The following is a 19,412-nucleotide window of genomic DNA, read 5'->3' on the forward strand; positions in this document are numbered from 1 at the left end:
CATTCAGAGGTTTGCAGTCCCCTGTTAAATTTTATGTCAGCTCTGTGAATATAAGTCATGAAATCCCTGCAGGTTCCTGCCCAGGGTGGCAAATAGGAAGGGGATTCTCTCTCTGGAGGTGCAGGACAGCTTGCAGGAATATTTTGATGATGAGACTATGGCCCAGCTCATCTCTGCACAGGCCTTTTCCCATCTAGTCCTTGTTTTGACATGCTCCATTTGCAGGTTCCTGAGAGTGAGATTTTCCAGAGTGGGATTTGGATATCCTTGGGAGCAAGGAAGGAGGGGCAGCAGATGGAGGCTGGGGAAGCTCTGGTGCTCCTGCAGTGGGCACAGATCCCAGCTGAGGGGCTGGGAAGGAGGGGTGATTCCCACCTGGGGGCTCAAACACAATTCCTGGGTGCTGCCTGTCCTCTTCCTCACTGGATAAAAAAGATTTGCTGTAACTCAGTACCACCTGGTTATCCTGGTTACAGGAAGGGAGGGGAATTGCCAGCTGCAGCTCCTGAGGGATCAGCCCTGGGAAAGCCCTGCTGCTTTTGGGAGCTCAGGCTGCAGCATTCCCTCCTCACCAACAGCTCCTGATGTGTTTCCTGCTCCTCTGCTCCCCTCAGGTACCATGTCCACAGCAAGCTGGTGAGCTTCATGGCACCTATTGACCAGTGCACAATGAATGATGATGCCAGGTGAGTAAGAGATTAATTACGTTGCTCAAATGGCTCCATGACAGCGTGGTATTGACCTGTTCTTCAGCCTGTCACCCTCTCCATTCCTCCTTATCAGTTCCCCATTTGTCACTGGCATCATAGCCTGGGTGTCTTGGTCACATCTGTCCTGGCAGCCTGGCTGAGCTTTCACTCTGTAATTACTGTGACACCAAACCAGGAGTTGTCATAAATCTCAGCACCAACGTTTGGATTCTTAGAACTCCTCTGATTTTGAAATTTCCCAGTTTTGTGGAATTAGTTTGGAAATTCACAACTAAGCTACCTGGTGTCTTCAGCTAGAGTCAGAACTTAAAAAGGCTTTCTTCTAACAGGAGTGGCAACTTCTAAATTCTGGTTAATAGGCATTTTCTTAGCTCAGTTAATAACAGGAATAGTTGTCTCAAGATTCACTCAAGACTTTTATGTTGCTTGTGTTTAGCTCTGTTTAAAGAGTAAAGAATTTTATTGGAAGACTATAATGTTTTAATGGGGTAATTAGTAAGTGAAATTTTGTGCATAGTTACCAGACAGCTCTCCCACATATCCACCCATATTTCTTCTGCAATACACTTCAAACCCAAACCTCCAAATGCTGAGCTGTTTGTGGGAAGGAGGTGGAATAATTTTTCCAGTGAATGGATGTAGAAAGCTTGAGAAACATCTTCCCCCTGGGTTGTGGAACATGTTTGTGCTTTGTGAGGGAGAGATGTCATTTGTCTGTTTGTGAAATGGAAACCAAATACCTGCTGCTCTTTGCTGCTGCCTTTTGGGGGATTGCAGGACTTAGGGATGACAAGTAAGATGTTTAGTGTCCATAGGACCTGTGCTGTTTCATCAGTGCATCTTTCTCAGAATTCCTTTACTCTGCTTTTTTTCTTTTTTTTTCCAAGTGAGAACAAAGCCCAGCTGCTCTGATTTTTCAGTATTATTTGGATCCTCTCACCACAAAAACAAATGTGGTAGGGTCAAAGCTGTTCCTCCAGCCATTTAGTCCTAATGTTTAGCTTAAATTTCCCTCTGCTGTAGTTTAGACCACAAGACCTCTGCCCAGCACACAGCTGGACCACACGAGGCAAGAAGAATTCAACATCTGCCGGTGAATTAAAAAAGAAAAGGCCAGGCCTGTGTGCCTGAGAGGGAAGCAGCAATGATAACAGCTTCCCTTTGTGGCAGGAGCAGGTAATTTTATTGTTTGCAAGTGTGAATTACTGGATGGAAAATGCACATGTAGACTTCACAGAGATGTGATTGTGCTCTGAGCCAGGCTTTTTCTTTGCTGGTCAGACACTTAGGCAGGTAGACACCAGGAAAATGGCAGTAAATAAATAAATATGAGTCTGCAGATGTGGGTGGGCTTGGGAGTGCTGCAGAGCCCAGGGTGCTGTGGTTCTGCTTCTTCCTTGGCTGTGCAAACAGGAAAAAAGAATAAATCCACATGAGGGGAAGCAGCCTGAGCAGTGCCAGGAGAAGGGAACACTCCAGATTTTACAGCCTGGGTTTGAGAAGGGAAACACAAGTCAAATATCTGCCTTTGTCAACATCACTGCCACTTTGTGCCTCACTCTAGCTGCTGGCTGGAATAACAGCACTGCTGGAGGCAATTCATCTTCCCTTGCCACTTTCCAGGCACCCTAAGCTTGGGCAAGGCTCTTTAACCTCGTGCTCACATCTATTTTGTTGTAATGTGTGGGGCACTGGTGGCCTCCAGCCTCCTCTGTTTTAACCCCTCTCTGGTAGTATTTTAAAACATACACTGGGAAGTGATTTTTATGGTTATCTCGGGGTTTGTGTTTATAGACTTTAACACATTTATTGTCCTCTTGGGCCAAGGATTTTCTGATCAGCCCAAGGTCATTGCTGTGTGGATGGTCTGCCTGGAGACAGGGAACCCAAAGGCAAAGCTGGCAGTGCTCTGGGGTTTGTCCAGGACAAGGCTGGCTGTGATTTCTCCTGGCTCTGAGGGTGGCAAATCGTGTGGTTTCTCCTTCTTGGACTTCCCTTGACATAGCTCAGCTGTGGCAAAGTCAGGAGCAGTCTGTGTGTGGATTTGGGGTTTATTTCTCTGTCTGTCAGCTGTGATGCACAAATCCTCAGATTTCTGTGTGAGAGGAGCAGAGACTAAACACAGATCTGATACCAAATCACTGCAAAGTTGGATGAACATCTTCATTTCACCTCTGGAGGACAGTCACTTGCAGGAAGAGGCATCCTTTGAGGACAGATGTTTGGTCCAAACACCTTTATCTGCCAAGACAACTCAGGTTCTTCTGACAGGTAAAACAAGATTGTGCAAATATGCAACAGTGATCTAATCAGCTGGAACAACAGCAATATTTTAACTGGCACTACCTTTTAACAGCATCATTAAGGGCTCTCATTACTCTTTTATTAGAGGCTCACTCTATTTCTTATCAGATTACAGAATGAACATAACTCATGGCACTGATTTGATCTCTTGTTAAAGAGGATTACAGCTGTGCATTAGCTGGGATTGACATGGTTTATAATTTGCTGGTGCTACACAGGCTGGCAGTGTCACACGTGTCACCCCTCCCCACACCCCCCAGGGAAAGGACACCCATACATCATCATTAACCTGGCACCCAGGGCTCTGCAGCAGCCTGGAGGAGCCTTTTCTGCAGGAAAGTCAGGCAGGACACGAGGGACACTGGAATTCCAGCTGGGATTTGTGGCTGGGGGAAGGTGGGGAATAGATCCCGTTTGGTACAGGTTGGGTTGTGCTTGGCAAATGGATCCTCATTGGGGAGGAGGAATTTGCATCCTCTATGAGCCAAATCAGGGGAAGGAGATGGCTCTGGTGGGGCTGTCAGAGCATGCAGGGTGAGTTGGGAATCACTTCTTCAATCCCACATCCAGTGCAGGAGGTTAACCCCCTGACTCCACCGTGGCCTCAGGTCCTGTGTGGCACAGGAGCCTCCAGCCCTCTGCTGCTCCTGCCCCAGCAGAGTACCTGCTGGGAGGCTGAATTAACCCCCAGATCATCCAGCTTGGATTAGAGGTCTGGATTAGAGCCTTTCCCTTGCATCCAGCCAGGCCTGCTGCATTTTCCCAATCAGCATTCTCCCTTCAGTGCAGTTGCTTTGTCACAGTGTGTCTTGCTGCAAGCAGAGGGGGGTACGTAGCAGGAAATCCTGGTATTAAAAGATTAATTTGCTTATATGACATAAGAGTTTAATATAAAAAAATCTAAAAAAAAAAGGTTGGTGAGATACCAGCCTTTAACTTGGCTCACTTTGTACTTGGGGTATTAAAACACCATGAGAGCAGATTAATGGAGAATTTGGGCTCGGCGATTGTCAATCCAGTGTGTTCACCACCACAGAACTCCTGGGAGGAAGCAAAGCCCTTCCTTCTGGGAGAACTGAGGCAGCAGCTCCTGTGCTGCACAGCACAGAGCCTGGGACTGGGCTGGAGTGAGGAAAAGGACTCCAAGCTCGTTTAGGCACAGCCTGGAGAAGAGGATGTGCTGCTTTGGCTTTGGGAGGAGCAGGGATGTGCAGGGCAGGCTGGAGCCAGAGAAAAATGTGTTATCCTGTGAAACTGAAGCTGCTTGGATTGATCCTGAGGCACCACAGCTTTAGTTCTGTAGAATCCCAGAGTGTTTGGGTTGGGAAGAACCTTAAAGCCCATCCAGAAGGGCAGGACACCTTCCATACACCACCTTGCTCCAAGCCTGTCCAGCCTGGCGTTGAAACCTCTGCCCTTTGGGCCTGATTTTGATAGTTTTATTTAAAATCCCTCCAGCCTTTGCCTTGCTGAGCTCCTGCAGGTGCAGATCCCTTGTCCTTCACCCAGGGCTGGCCTGAGTGGGTTTGGGGTCTGAGTGCTCTGTGTGCCCCAGCTGGTGGCACTGGGCTGGAATCACTGTGTCCCCACTGCTGATGTTTGACATCCCTGGCAGGCAGGCAGGAGCCTCTGGTATGGAAATTTCCTTCTTAAAGGGGGAAAAAAAATAACCTGTTAAGGGCTGTGAGATGATTTGTCGTTTTTCCTTTGTGAGCCAATTTGTCTTCTCCTGCATCAAATCTGTTATGAAACAGGCAAGCTGTGAACGAGGGAAATCGTCCTCAGAATGTGGGGGTGAAAATACACCAAGAATGTTCCCTCTGCACAGGGCACATCCCAGAGCCTGCTCTGCTCCAGTCCCAACCCCAAACCAGCCTGGGAAGGCAGTTGATGGATTTGGGGGAAATTGGAGGTGTGTGCACATCCTGTGTTTTGCTGCTTCCCCACATCTTCTGTGCTTTGTGCTGTAAAACTCCTGGAAAATGGGATTAGGGCCAAAATCAGGATGGAGGTTCCACCTCTGCTCCATTTCCATGTCCCACTTCACAGAATATCCCAAGCTGGAAGGGATCCCCATGGATCATCACCCAGCTCTTCAGTGAATATTCCATGTTGGGTGTCAGCAGCTCTGAGCAGCTGAGCCAACCTCACCCAGACAGAAAGTTCCCCAAGGAAACCATCATCCAACTTCAGTCTCCATCAGGTGTTCCTGTTCTGCCTTTTTCCCAGTTTTTGTGAATTAAAAGTTTATAGTTCCCAGTGGAGGATGGCAGTAGGAATGGGCCATGTAGTCATTTCAGTGCTGCTTGTGGCATATTCTGAATTATCTTTTTTTTTTTGGGCAGAAGAAGAGAAGTAAAAGGTTCTTGGGAAAAGGCAGAGAAAGTGGTTGGAGGGTATTTTTACCAGAAGAGCACAGCAGTGACTGCAGCACTATTGCTGTTTTAATAAAAAAGCCATCCTCCAGAAACTGAATTTTCCCCCTAATATTATTGTTCTTCTACTGGTTTACAGAACTATATTTAAAAAAACAAGAAATAACATTAATTACAGGGAACAGCCCAGCACTGGCTGCTCCCCCTGCCCTGTGCAGACATGTTTGGTTTCCTCTTTGTGTATTTGGTGTGCTGCAGGTGGGCAAAGGGGATTCCTGGGGATCTGCTGAGAGTTTTTGTGATTTGTATTTTGGTGTTTCATACAGATTTACAAATGTGCTGCTGTTAATACCATCCAGGGCACTCCCCTCTCTCTCTGTTGTGCCTGTGGAATGTCTGTAGCTGCAATACCTGGGATTTGGAGGGGAAAAACTCCCTCTCAGCACCCCAGGCTCACCTCCTGGCCTGGCTGTTCCCTTTGTTTAATTTTTAAAAATAATATTTTTGCTTAGTGTTCAGGTTTGGAGGTTCCATCCCCTGCCTCTGGAAGAGATGCATAAATAATTAAGCCAAGCTACTCACACCACACATGTTTTATGGCAAATGGCTGTGTGGTTCCTGATCATTTTTTCCAGAAACAGGTTTTATGATAATACAGTAAAAATATTAAATTAGAAAATGCCTCACTAAGGGTGATAAAACCTTACTACAGTGGAAATAGGTAATTATCCCCTCTACAGCCTAAATGACAGTTTAAAAGAAATAAAAATGTTAGTGCTCATTACTTGCTTTTGTGGGTTGCAATAAAGGGTAAGTTAAATTTTAATTCAGGGAAGACCCCAGTAAGGAGCAGTCCTGGCTCTACCTGAGGTGGGAGCTCTGTTAATTACCTGCCCAGGTAATTCCTCTTTGTGCTAAAGTCACCTTTCCAGGTGGCACTGCCTGTTTCAACCCACTGGCTCAAGTCTGATGTTTCATATCTGGGGGTGGAGGAGAGAAATTTTATATTTTTTTAACCAAAATCCAAGTTCATTATGCATAGCCTTAAGGGGGCTGAAAGTATTAAAATCTGCACTTACCCTGGTGAATTGAAACAGAGACAAGGTTAAACCTGGAGGATTGATGAGTTTTACTCTCTGCATGGTTAAATCCTGCTGAGGGGAGAGGCTGGGAGAGAAAGGGAGCCTGGCTGATGAGGAGAGGGGAAGAAGAAGCTTGGGTTATTTAATAATATTTTATCTTTCATAGTTCATATTTTATTGTATTTTATATTTAACATTATATTTTATATTTTTATATTTTATATGTTATATTTTATATTTCATCTTTTATATTTTATATTCTATTTTCAGGGTGAAATATTTGCCCTGGTTTGGGGGTGCTGATTTTCCTCCTCCTCCTTTCCCTCTGCCAGGCTCTCTGTCCCTGCTCTTCCAAACAGATTCATTGGGATTTTGCTTCATCCCATTCCTTTTGCCAGTGCCATTCCTCAAGGATGAGGGAACCCCCTGACTCCAAAACCTGTCAGTGCCAGCAAAGACAAATTCTTCCTTGAAACCTCCCCAGGCCCTGCTTGCTTGAAAAAGAGCTGTTTATTTAAAATCTGTGGGATTGGAGCAAATTCAGCATCGATCCCTGAACTCCTTTACCCACAGGAGAGCATCAAACCCAAAAAGTGAAGACAAAAAGCTGAGGAATTCTCCTCCTGGGTTCTCCCCAGTGGGAAAGGCCAAGGCTGCAGAGAAACACTTTTGGGTTTAACTGCAAACACAGCAGCTTTGCTGTCTCTGGGTAATTCCTGGGGGTTCCCCAAAATGTGCATGTTGGGTTTGAACTCCCTCGTGTTCCTGGGGGTGGAAGAAATGAGTGTGAAAGGGAGAAGGGGCTGGAGAGCCTGGAGAGGGTTGCAGGTCCTTTCTGGATTTTCCCAAATGCCTTTGGGGTGGTTTTTTAGGAAGGTTTGAGGCTGTTCTTTGTGGGCAAAGCCAGAGCTGTGATTCTGCACTGAGCCTTCATTCCTGGCCTTCCTGGGAAGTTTTTCTGCCCTCCTTTCCCCCAGCTCACGTTCCCTGGTTCTAAAATTAAAGATAAATAACACCAGCCCACTTTTTTCTTTTTTTTTTTTTCTTTCCTTTTTTTTTTTTTAAGGGAAATTTGCTCCTGTTATCAGAATTGCTGCCCATGGGATATTAATTGGAATCTTGTTGCCAGGTCATTTTTATTGTTTTTCAAGTACTGTCCAAGAAAATGTATGAAAACTAAATTACAGCCCCACGTTGGCTGTGTGATTGAATCCTCCTCACGGCCTCGTACATCCTATTAAAATATTCAATCTTGTTTTCTTACTTGAAGAGCCTGTCTGTAAAGGGCAAACTTATAGAAACCCTCATTCTCTGGAGATCCAATATCCAGCCACACTGAAACATTTCCATATTTCTGTCCTGTCTGGATTGGGCTCACACAGCTTCCCCCTTCTGCCTGTGTTTATTAATGAAGATTCTCGAATGCATGTTTAATTACATGAGGCCTTTCCATTTGAAGGAGTGGAGGATTTTGGCAGCTTCTTGTTTCCATTTTGACCTTGAAAAGTAACTTTTCCCTCTCCACCTTTTTTTTGTTTTTCCCCAGGACGGAGCTTTATCGGTCGCTGTTTGGGAAAGTCACAAACGGAGAAGAAGTGGAGCAGAATTAGGATTTGGGATTGAGCTCCAGATTGGGATTGGGAGTTCTCCAAGCTGCTGCTCCCTCAGGATGCCCAGGAGCACAGCCAGCTCTCTCCAGCCTCTGCTTTGTCCCAAAAATCCTCCCTGAAGGAGCATCAAATCCCATCACTGCTAGACCAGAGGCAAGAGTGGGACACTGAGCCTGGCTGAGCATCCCCTGCCCAGCCTGGAATGCTTCCTCCCAAAGACAATCCATTTTTAACTATTCCTTTCAATTCCTGACCTTGATTTGGTCACAATCCAGCCCCCCCTGCAGTCAGGTTCCCCACTGTTGTGTTAAAACCTTGGAGATCTGGGGGCTGGGGGTGTTCAGTGCCCTGTTCTGGTGCTTGGCTGCATGCTGGGAACGTGTGACTTCATTTTTCACGAGTCAAAAGGATTTAAATGTCATTTACATAATTAACATGGCCTTAAAACAGAGCAAAGGTGTTCCTGTGCAGCCCTCAGAGCTCCCAGCTCACATTCTGCTTGTTGAACACACACAGGGACATTTGCTGACCCTGACACTGGGATTTTGCTGCTGCAGGAACATCCTGGGGACTTCTGCAGCCCAGCATTGATCCTGAGCACTCAATTCTTGCAGCTGCTCATGACTCTGAGCCACTGTGTGTTCACCATGGCTGTGACATCCGGGGCAGGATCCCAGCATGGAGCAGAGGTGACTCTAGGGGTTTGTGGGGTTTAGATCCAGAGGTCAGGAGTGGGAGAGTGACTCCCAATAAAGGGGATTTGGGAGCTGCCCTGGTCGGTCAGAAATGGGGACTCTGTGGTGTGACTGATGGGTGTGATGGCCATGGCTTGTCCCACAGAGCTGCTCTGTCCCTGGCTGCCTCTGAGCACTATTAAAATGGTTTTTTGAGCTGCTTGTCCCGGTGTGATCCTGCAGGGAAGGCCCCAGAGGGTTTCTCTCTGCCCTGGGGGAACTCCTCGCGTTTTTCTCCTGAAAGAAGTGCCAGGTGAGCTTTGACTTCGGCTGGAGCACTGCTGGGCTCTCAGTGCCACCCCTACCCTGTGACTCCTGTGTCCTCTGCCGCCGCAGCTCCAAGCTCTGGGTGCTTTTTTCTGCTCCTGCTCTGGCTGTAGTGTTAAAAGGGTAATACGAACCACTTTAAATGTGATAACTTCCCGCCGGTATTGTTGCAGGAGATAAGAGCAGAGCCGCGCTAAGCGCCGCTTTTGAATTCACTTATCAGTGTTTAAGCAGGCGCTTCGCTGTCCCCATCCCTGCCACCACCTGGGCCGTGGCTGCTCGGGGACAGCCTGGCCCGGGGGATGGGACCCTGCTCAGCTCTGACCTTGCAGCTCTCATTCCCGGCAGGAAAAGGGGCCTGGATGGGGATGTGCTGCAGGAAAAGTGCAGCAATCCCCGAGGAACAGCTCCTGCCTGCCCTGAGAGGCTGTGGCGTGGTGGTGACACCTCCTGGAGCTTGGGGACAGCAGGACAGTCCCTTCCTGGGCAGGGCTGGACTCTACATCACCAGCTGCCCCAGTCCCAGAGTGTTTATGGACACAACCAGGGTCATTGCCACCAAGTGCTCCTAATGCTGCCAATTAACAGCAAGTGAGATCTTCCCTCCCCCCCCACCCCACCAGAATATTAATTCTTTATTAATTCATGATACAGCTGCTAATTAGTACCTCCACAAATGGGCATTACACCTTAGCAAAACACTCGGAGGTGTTTTGGGGACTGGGCTGTGCAGAGGGAGGGACAGAGGGTTGCGTTAATCCTCTCCCCCCAGCCCCGCCACAGCCAAGAATTTCAACTTTCAGACAAACAACTTCATTTACAAGTGTGTCTCTAATTAGCTGCAGAATTAGTAAAGCAGAGTTTTCCCCCCATAGATCGGCCAAACCCCCGGGGGAGGCTCTGGAATGGAGAGAATCGCATTTCCAATTATTTTGTTGAATTGCTAATTTAGTTATTGTGCCTGGCGTAATTGTGATGGGTATTGGGTGTGCAATTCAATTTGTTTTAAATATTTGTGGGAAGGCTGATCAGTAATGGAGCTGACCTATTTCATGGCCCAAATTGAGAGAAGAGACTAAAACAAAAAACAGCTACAAAGCCCCAGTTTGTCTCAGTTTTTATTTTGATGTCTCTCATCCCTCTTAAGACTGTTGATGCAACAAAAGGTTTACATTAAAAGATGATGGCACTTTGATCTTGGGCTTTGGAGAGCTTATGGCTTTGGTACGTCTTTTCTTGGCATTTTAATATGTAGATATTTTAGGCTAAAGAGTTTTAAATGTGATGCTGGAGTTCAGCAGGGTCTGTCCTCTCACCACCCCCCAAATTTTAACTATCATCATTCTGGTTTGAGAAACGTGAAAGATCAGCTGCTGGGGTTGTGTTGGCAGATTGAATTCTCACCTTTGCTGCTGGGATGTCCCAAAGGTGGTTGTGGATCAGCTCCTTTAGCCAAAGCCCTGCTGGGGCCTTTCCTGTGGGCTCCTGCTGGGAAAAAGATCTCCCCCATCCTCCAGGCCAACCATCCCTGCCCACAGAACCCTGGGAGGAGAATCCTGATGTTCTCCCACCTCGGCAGCAATCCCTGGGGTTTGGGGTTTTTCTCCCCATTTGTCCCATTCACTGTGATGTTAAAGATAAAAATAAATCAGGGAGGATGGGAATGTGGAGTGGACAAAATCAGGCTTGGAGACACCTGGGGAGGGGCAGAGCTGTGGGATGAGCTGATGATCAGTGAGGGCACAGTGCAGGACAGGAGGTGACAAATCCCACTCGCAGCCACACAGCTGTAATTCATTCTTTTTATTAAAAGAAATTGAGGTAAGTGAAATACTTCAGCACCAGCGAGAACCGTTCGTACCCAGGGCGTTTCCCCCACCCTGCCCCCCAGTGACCCCAAACAGCCCTGGGGACATCACAGAAGCTGCTGCCACATTGCCCCAGCAGCTCCAGAGCCCCAAGGCTGCTGCCAGGCCCCGATGTCACCCAACAGATTCTTGTGGAGCAGCTTTGCCCCCAGTTAAGTGGGGCCTGAGCCAGTGCTGGAACACTGGAATGGGGAGCTGCTCGGGGACACTTCCCATTGCACCTGGGATGTCCTGGGAAAGGGACTCTGGTGACAGGGGAGGAGGAGCCCCACCAGTCCCGGTCCTGCCTGGCTGAGACATTCTCTGTCCGTGTGTCCTGCTGCAGCCCACCCTGGCGTAAGCAAAAGCATCTTTGGGGCTTGTTCAGGGGGCTCTAGTGGAAAAAATAATCTCTTAAATCAAATTAGGGTTCTTAACTATTAAGAAAAAGCAAGTCCTGCAGGTGGCTGAGCTCTGCTGGCCACGGGCAGGGGAGCAGTGTCCCTGGGCTGGCACCTCCAGTCACTGGCACCACAGGCAGAAGGGCTGCATTGCACTTCGGGAGGAAACACGGAGAGGTGAGAGGCACTGGCAGCATCATTGATTAATTCCCTCATAAAAACAGCCCTTCTGATGTACCATCCTGCTGACCTACAGCCCTTCCTGCTGGACTGAAGGAAGGACTGGAAAATCTGAAATTCTTCCAAGACCATCATTGGTGTGAGCCCAGGACTGTGTGTGAGGGGTGGGCTGTGCTTCCCTCCAGCACTGCAGCTTCTCTGAGCTTTTGGTACATAAAAAACACCTAGAAAGAAGTTGGGGATGTGGGCTGGGTCAGCCTGGGGGAAACTGGGCAGCTGCCACCCCTTCCTGCACTCACCTGCCACCCAATTATTCCTGACCATGGAATGAGATAACCAAACCCCACTTTTACATTTCCACCTGCCCAGGTGAGTTAACAGCACAGGCAGCTCTGGGGCAGGACAGGATGGAAAAAAGCTCTCCTCAGATCCTCAGACTGAGATTTCCTTCTGCAGTTCTGACCCCATGGGGGATTTGGCTCTGTCCTTTCTCTTCACTCACCTCAGCTGTGTGGATCTGCCTCCTGCTACCCCAGGGAAGGGATGAGCACTTTACACCAAGGATACACAGTGGGGCTGCCCTGGCTGTCAGCCCTGGAAACGAGCAGGGATGGGAGAGCAGAAATGCTGAGCAGCTGCACTTTGGTCTCTTGTATCTCCTCCCAGAAGGGCCTCTCACACAATTCTGTTCTGAAGGAATTGGGCACAAAGGCAAAGGGAGGGGGGTTCATCCCCCCACAATCCTGCCCCCAAAACCCTTCGCAGCCCTGGGGAGCCCGGGAGCCTCCTGGGGACACAGGGACAGCCCTGGCACAGCAGCTAAAGGCTGGGTTTCCTCTACCTACGAGACAAGACAGACATGGGACACACAAATCAAATCACCACTGACAGAGAGTGACACACAGATCACCACTGACAGAGCCAGGGGCTGCGGGGGTCCCCAGGAAGGGGACAGGGGACATTGGCACTTGTCAGCGCGGAGCTGCCGCGGCCGGGCGCGGGCAGGGGGACAGGAGGGCAGGGTGTCCCTGCAGGACAGGGTGTCCCTGAAGGACAGGGTGTCCCTGCAGAGCCCTGCCCTGCCGTGCCAAGGCCTCTCGGTACCGCAGCACCTTCATCGCCCGGCGGGGCTCGGCCAGCCCCGCGCTGTTCAATAAATAAGGTACAGGAGGACAGCGGGGACTCAGTTCCGCAGGCGCTTGTGTTTATACATTTTCCTCGTGTCCCTGGCCAGAGGACACACTTCCTCTGGTCGGCCTGATTTGAAAAAATAAAACTGTCACTGTGGCAGCGTTCCCTGAGCCTCCCGGCGCGGTCGGGCGGCGCTGGCCGAGCAGACAAAGGGCAATTCGCAGCTCCCGGTTCCTCCTGCGCGGCGCCGGGCAGGGCAGTGTGGGAATCGATGCTCTTACGTGGAGGAAGGAGAGTCCATTGTGGAGAGGATCCGCACGACCTCGGCCCGCTGGGTGGGGGAGATGTGCTGGGTCATGTGCACGATGGAATCCATGGCAACCTCGGGATTGGCCTGGACCAGGCTGCGGAGAGGAGAGGTGGGTGAGGCACTCGTTCTGGAGCTTCCCGCAGCTCCCAGCAGGAATCCTGGGGGGCTGGAATGTGGGGCTGGGCTGGGAGCAGCTGAGAGCTCCCCAGGGTGTTTCATTTGCTGGTGGCAGGCAGGTTCAGCCACCCAGGGATGGAATCCTGAGCGTGTGGAGCCTGGGGGGCTGCAGAGGGCTGGAGCTCTACAGCCATCCCTGCTCCCACCACCCCAATCCCCTCCAGACTATCTCCAAATTCCCATTCCCAGGCAGAGCCTCACTGACCTCCTGATCTGCTTGAGGACATAATCCCTGGAGATGTATTTGATGTTCTCCTCCACCACTGAGCGAACTCCCTCCTCCTCTGTCAACTGCTTCTCCAGCCACTCCACCAGGTCCTTGTTGCTGTCCCACAGGTAGGCCTGCAAAACCCCACAGCATCAGCCACTGCCCTAGCCCTGTCCCCTCCCCACATTCACCCCACAGGTACTGGGCTGGCAGCTGTGGGTGACACATCTGGCTGGGGATCCCCACAAACACACCTAACAATTAGCACAAGGTCAAAAATCATACATTTCTTTTGCGTCTCCTGACATAAATGTGATGGAAGGGCACCAAGGAGGTGGTTGGCCAGTGCTGCAGCAAAGGAGCTGCATCAGTCCCAGGAGCTGTCCCAGACAAATCCCAGTTTCCCTGGTTATCAGCTCCCCACATTACTGTGGAACACAGCTGACCCTGAGATGCTCCAGGGCTTCTCCCAGTGCTAAACCTTCCTGGGACCCCAAAATCTCCAGCCTGACCCAGTGCTGGTGTCCCCAGTAATCCCAGAATCCCCCAAACTTGGGGCACAGCAGAGCAGCTCAGGGGGTCTGCAACCCTCAGCCCCGTTTTACCTTTCACAAGATCATTTCACCTGATATTTGCTAGATAGTTGGCTGTGTAATAACTCAGGAGTGTGTGAGCCCCTAACAGCCTTCTCTCCTCTCCTCTCATTTTCTTTACAAATCATTTAAGAATCGTTTTGTTAATGGTTTCCGGAAAAGCAAGTACTGCCATTAGCACTCATTCATATTTATGTCATTTTATTTGGGTAATTAAACACAAAGCTCCTCATTTAAAGGTGCACTATCCTTCTCTGTTATCACTAACCGAGTCAAAGGCAGAATGACAATGAGCTGGGTGGGTGACACTGTGGTGGCACCTTCCTGGCACCCCTGAGCAGCCAGAACCTGCCACCCCTTTGGGCCACAGAGCCAGGGAATCACAGATTCCTTAGGGCTGGAAAAGCCTCTCAGACCATCGAGTCCAACCATCCCAGCACTGCCCAGGCCACCACTGACCATGTCCCCAAGTGCCACATACATTCCAGGGATCCAGGGGCAGCCACAGCTTCTCTGGTCACCCTGTGCCAAGGCCTCCCCACCCTCCCAGGGAGGAATTTCGGGTTCAGAGCCCATCCCAGCCCTGACACACTTCATAAACCTCAGGATTATTTTATTTTCTTTCACTCGATGTCTCTGACTGTCTCAGCCCAGTGATGTCACTTCAAGATTTTGCTTATTTCATTGTTTTTCCTTATTATGATTTGGAACTGGTCGGGTTTCACTCCCTGCCATGCAGCAACATTCCCTGCATACAAAGGAAGATTCCAGGGAAGGGGGAAAAACCCAACCCGGGAAGCTGATAGAGCCACAGACCTGTGTAAAGCTCCATTTACCCAAGAATCCCAAAGCTTTTAGTTTAGGAGAATATTTAATACTCTTATTAATCATTTTTAATCCGTTTGCTTTTAATTAAGAAACAGCATGATGCTTCCCTATCAACATATGCCAGGGAGCAGATTAATTGTGGCTTAAGATAACTCTCCTTGATTGGTGTAATGTATTAGCTAACGAGCTGCCTGCTTTTGGAGAGCTCAGGCTCTACCTTGGAAAGGCTGCTGCCCTCCAGAGAACATTCCCCCCTTCCCTGGAACCCCTGGGTGTTGGGGACTTTAAAAACAGAATGAAAAAAAAATAAAATAAAAACTAAAACAATAAAATAAAGTAGAATGAAGTAAAATAAATAGAATAAAGTGAAATAAAGAAAGTACGGTAAAACATAAAAATTAAAAAATAAAATAAAGTAAAATAAATAGAATAAAGTGAAAGAAATAAAGTGACAAAGTAAAATAAAATGAAACAAATAATATAACATTTAAGAAAGAAATAAAATAAAATAAAGTAAAATACAAGGAGATAAATACATTAAATAAAATAAAACCAGATGCAATAAAAAATAGAATAGAATAGAATTAAAATAAATAGAATAAACCAGAACAAAATAGACTAGAATAATAAAATAAAATATAAAATGAAATTAAATACTGAGATTGGAGGCTTGTGACAAAACCAGCCCAAGAGCAGCTCCAGAGGTTGCCCTTCAGAGACTGCAAGCTGAGCACAATTCAACCAGAAATGCCCACCATCCCCACACTGCAGAGGGCAAGGGGGTCAGGGTGGCTGCCCTGGGCACAGCAGGACAGGGTGACCTCCCCTGAGCCCTGGCAGGACACAGCCCAGGTGACCTCCCTGACTGACCTTCACTGTCCCCTCCACCTCGACGAACCAGCGGCGCAGCATGGCCTGGATCTGCCCGTCGGTCAGCTCGGGGTTGGCATCATGGATCTTCTTCTTCACCACATCCTCCAGCAGCAGCCGCCGCAGCCGCCAGTAGAAGAAAGTTCGGGAGGTTTTCCAGTCCAGGACATCCTGCCCGAGGCACAGGAGAAGGGGAAAGGAGTGAGGGACAACAGTGACATGGAGAAACAGAGACACCTCATTGCCAAAGGGAAATGCAGGCTGGGACTCGTTGTGTCCTTGGTTACACCCCTGGCACAGGAGGGACATGGAGACTCCCAGGGCTGAGCCTGGGGCATTCCCACTCTGGCACACCAGGGCTCATCAGGAGCTCCACAGAAGCACGGATGGTTTGGCTCCCAGCCCATTCCCAGGAAAGCTCTGGAATACTCACGGTGATGGCTCCTTTCTCCTGCATCCTGCCGGGGGTGTCGTGCAGATCAGCGAACTGCATGGCCACCTGCTGGTACATGGGGATCAGGAACTCCTCCCGCTCCTTCAGCTTGGCCTCCAGCTCCTTCCTGTCAGCTGGGCTCAGCTCGGGGGTGCCTGAAAGCACAGACATGGCTCAGAGCCTGCAGGGAGCTCAGGGGGTGCAGCTCCAGGCAGTCCAGAGGTTGGGAAAGCCAAAGGACAATGCTCAGAGCATCAGCTCCCAGCAGCTCCCAGCAAATCTCAGTGGTCCAGCCCAGATTTTGTGCCACAGATCCTCAGGCAAGAGCTCTGAGGTTGTTTTCACCATGGAAACTCCATTCCATTTAAATGCCAATGATCTAAGCCATCAATTAAGTGACATTTACGGGACTTACTCCTAAAAAAGAATAATGTCCCAACACGCTGTTCATTTAGCACAAAACACAGACCATGTCAAAGCACCTTCACCACTGCCAGCTCTCCTTTAGGCTGCTTCCTGCCAGAACCCACTCCAGGACCCCTGGAATTACAGCAGGGAGCCAGAGCAATCCCAACGCAACTATTCCACCTTAAACCACTGGGCAGAGGCTTCACACAAACCCCAACAAGAGGGACCAACCTCCCCCAGTGCAGAATCCAAGGCTGGAATTCACTGTCCTGGGCCCAAACTGGCTCACAGAGGTGATCAAACTCATGCAAGGAGATTCCAGCACAGGCTCCTGAGCATGAAGATCAGATATTAATCTGTTCTCAGGAAGGCTCTAAAGCACAGCTGGAAGCTGAGACAGCATCCTGGGGACATCATCCCACTGCACCTGCAGGATGCTCCTGCTCTTCCCACGGCTCATTCCCACAGGCACGATAATCCAAGGCAGCTGCTCCAAAGGATGAGCTCCCCAGTGGCCTGAGCACTCCAGTGCCTGCTCACACACCCTGTATTTCTATTTTTCCAAGGCTCAGGCCATCCAGACCAAGATCCTTCCCAGAGAAGGAATGTTTTTATGTGCTCACCAATATAAATGTTACCTAACCCTTCAGATGCGAGTAAGAAGGTTTTAATTAAGAGAAGCTCCCCTTCTAACCTTCAGAATAAAAAATTATCTAGATTTCTCCACGCTGAACTCCCAGGCTCCCTGGTTTTAATGGCAACACAAGCACTTCAGGCAGCCCAGCTCGTGAATTCCTGCCCCTGCCACCGAGTCCACCCAGCCAGGCCCAGTAATGATTTAGGTGAGATTAACAAATATGTCAATGTCTATTTTCTGCTTAATTTAAAAGCAGCGTCTATAAAGATTTTTGACTTCTGAACCCTGTTCTCCTGGAAGAAAGAAGGTAACAATGAGGAGGGGGGATAAAGAGTGATTATCCCATCATCGATCGTTTGTCAGGAGCATTTCTTATTCACTGGACTATTGTAAAAAGCTAAGCTCTCGATCAATCCCGTAAGCCCCCTGTACAATTAAATATCTTGGAATGGTTTTCTTTCTTTCCTAGTCAGATCTTGAGGCCTCAGGGTTTTTCAGAAAGCCTGGGCTTTATTTATTTATTTCTTGGGGAAAGAAAAAAAAAAAAAGAAAGGAAAAAGAAGTCTCCTTCCACAAATCTTATCCTGGCAAGGAGAGGGGAGTTAAAATATGGGATTCCTTTGCTCTAGAGGTACTTGACAGTTAATGAAACTGTTGAAGTTTAAATCATAGGAACATTATAGACCTCTAGGTATGGATTGGCTGCTAATCAATAGGGAAACAAAAGGAGCATTGCTCCAGACGGTCCCATTCCATGAGGAGTGAGCCTGGCACACAGGTGGGGACAACCAGAACATGTGTGACCTTCCTGAGCTGGCAGGGAGCACAGGACACTCTCCAGGACAGCTCCTCAAGTGCCAGGAAACATCCCATTCCTCCTGCACTGCAGCTGGCTCTGCAGCCTCCATGTCCCTGTGGCTCCAGAGAGTACCAGGATGGGAAAGGGATGGAAAACATCTTCCTCCTGCTGCCAACACCCTGAGAGCTCAGCCCACCCACGGGGGAACACACCAACACCTCTGGGCTCCACACTTCTTCTTCAATCAGGACCAAAACTGCCTTAACCAAGTTGAAAAGACGCCCTGGAGAAGCAGCAACTTTGAGGTGCCACCTCATTTCCACATCTCCCACCTGAATCTCACCTTCTCTTCTAGCCAGACACAAATTTTTTCTCTCCTGTGAGGGTGGGCAGGCCCTGGCACAGGGTGCCCAGAGAAGCTGTGGCTGCCCCTGGATCCCTGGAAGTGTCCAAGGCCAGGCTGGACAGGGCCTGGAGCAACCTGGGACAGTGGAAGGTGTCCCTGCCATGGCAGGGTGGCACTGGATGAGCTTTAATGTCCCCTCTAATCCCAGCCATCCTGGGCTATGAAATTCAGCAAAGACACCCAAAATGCCAGCAGTGTCCAGGCTGCCCAGGCAAGTCCCTCCCAGCCCAGCTGGGGAGAGCTGCTCCAGAGGGGAGAGGGAAGGTCACTGGGAGCCACTCACGTCCCTGGAGAGACAGGCATTTTTGGATTGTCTCTTGTTTCTTTAAATGAGACGGGCTGTAATTGCTTCACTAAATATTCAGCAGGATTTATGTCAGAAAGGTGCAGCATGAACAGCCAGTGAAGGTCACACATGCTCGTGGCACAGGCTGGAAATATCCTTGTGCAGCAGCTTCTGTGATTCCCACCCCTGTCCCTTCCCACTCTTCGCTCCTGAGCTCTCATTTCCGAACAGGTGAAGTGTGGAAGGTACATAATTCCAAAAAAATTCCTACCCACAGCCTCCTGGGAGGATATCCCAGGTGCCAAGTGCCATGGAGGAGCTGACAGAAAGCAAGACTTGCTTTTGAGCCTTGTGATTGTGAATTAACACCAATTTATATGCAGCAGCACCTGCACATGGAAGCACCTACTGAAACCAGCACTGCCTAAAAACCAAATATTACAACCTGACTGTGTTTACCCAACACTCCACAAGAGAGGGAATCAAAAGAGCAGTGTTTCTCCCAGCTTTTCCTGAAAAACTGGCAGCTGGGGTCAGTTCTGGCCCTGCAACCCAAAATATTTATTTCCAGAGAGGAACTGTTGTGTTGAAGTCGAGCTGAGTGATGAATACTTGAGTGTTCACTCATTGTTTGGAAATTTAAAAATTTAAATTTAAAGACAATTTTGGATACTCTTTCTCCAAACAAAGGGTGACCCAAGCCCCAGCAGCACAGACTGACTGCCAAAGGGAAATTAAATAAATTAAACAAATAAAATTAGAGATGCATTCCAGCACACAAGCAGCACTGCACAGGACCAGCAAGGAGGACATTCC

At 49.0% G+C, this 19,412-nt stretch overlaps 2 protein-coding genes across 2 annotated transcripts in view; one reads left to right on the forward strand and one right to left on the reverse strand.

The window, feature by feature from the left end:
* AATF (apoptosis antagonizing transcription factor) overlaps window positions 1-8,973 on the forward strand; it is a 33,871-nt gene extending 24,898 nt beyond the window's left edge. The window contains exons 11-12 of the mRNA XM_085078543.1: window positions 615-686; window positions 8,018-8,973. Coding sequence (XP_084934669.1) covers window positions 615-686; window positions 8,018-8,081 — 136 coding nt within the window. The 3' untranslated portion in view covers window positions 8,082-8,973. The remainder of the gene's footprint in view (window positions 1-614; window positions 687-8,017) is intronic.
* A 1,897-nt stretch (window positions 8,974-10,870) lies between these two features.
* The window catches only part of ACACA (acetyl-CoA carboxylase alpha), a 93,259-nt gene continuing 84,717 nt past the window's right edge, over window positions 10,871-19,412 (reverse strand). Inside the window, exons 53-56 of the mRNA XM_085078544.1 lie at window positions 16,061-16,215; window positions 15,628-15,798; window positions 13,334-13,470; window positions 10,871-13,045 (exon numbers count right to left, since the gene is read on the reverse strand). Coding sequence (XP_084934670.1) covers window positions 12,919-13,045; window positions 13,334-13,470; window positions 15,628-15,798; window positions 16,061-16,215 — 590 coding nt within the window. The 3' untranslated portion in view covers window positions 10,871-12,918. The remainder of the gene's footprint in view (window positions 13,046-13,333; window positions 13,471-15,627; window positions 15,799-16,060; window positions 16,216-19,412) is intronic.

This window comes from Lichenostomus cassidix, chromosome 19 (assembly GCF_008360975.1).
Source record: "Lichenostomus cassidix isolate B80296 chromosome 19, HeHo_3.0, whole genome shotgun sequence".
Lineage (NCBI taxonomy): Eukaryota > Metazoa > Chordata > Aves > Passeriformes > Meliphagidae > Lichenostomus > Lichenostomus cassidix.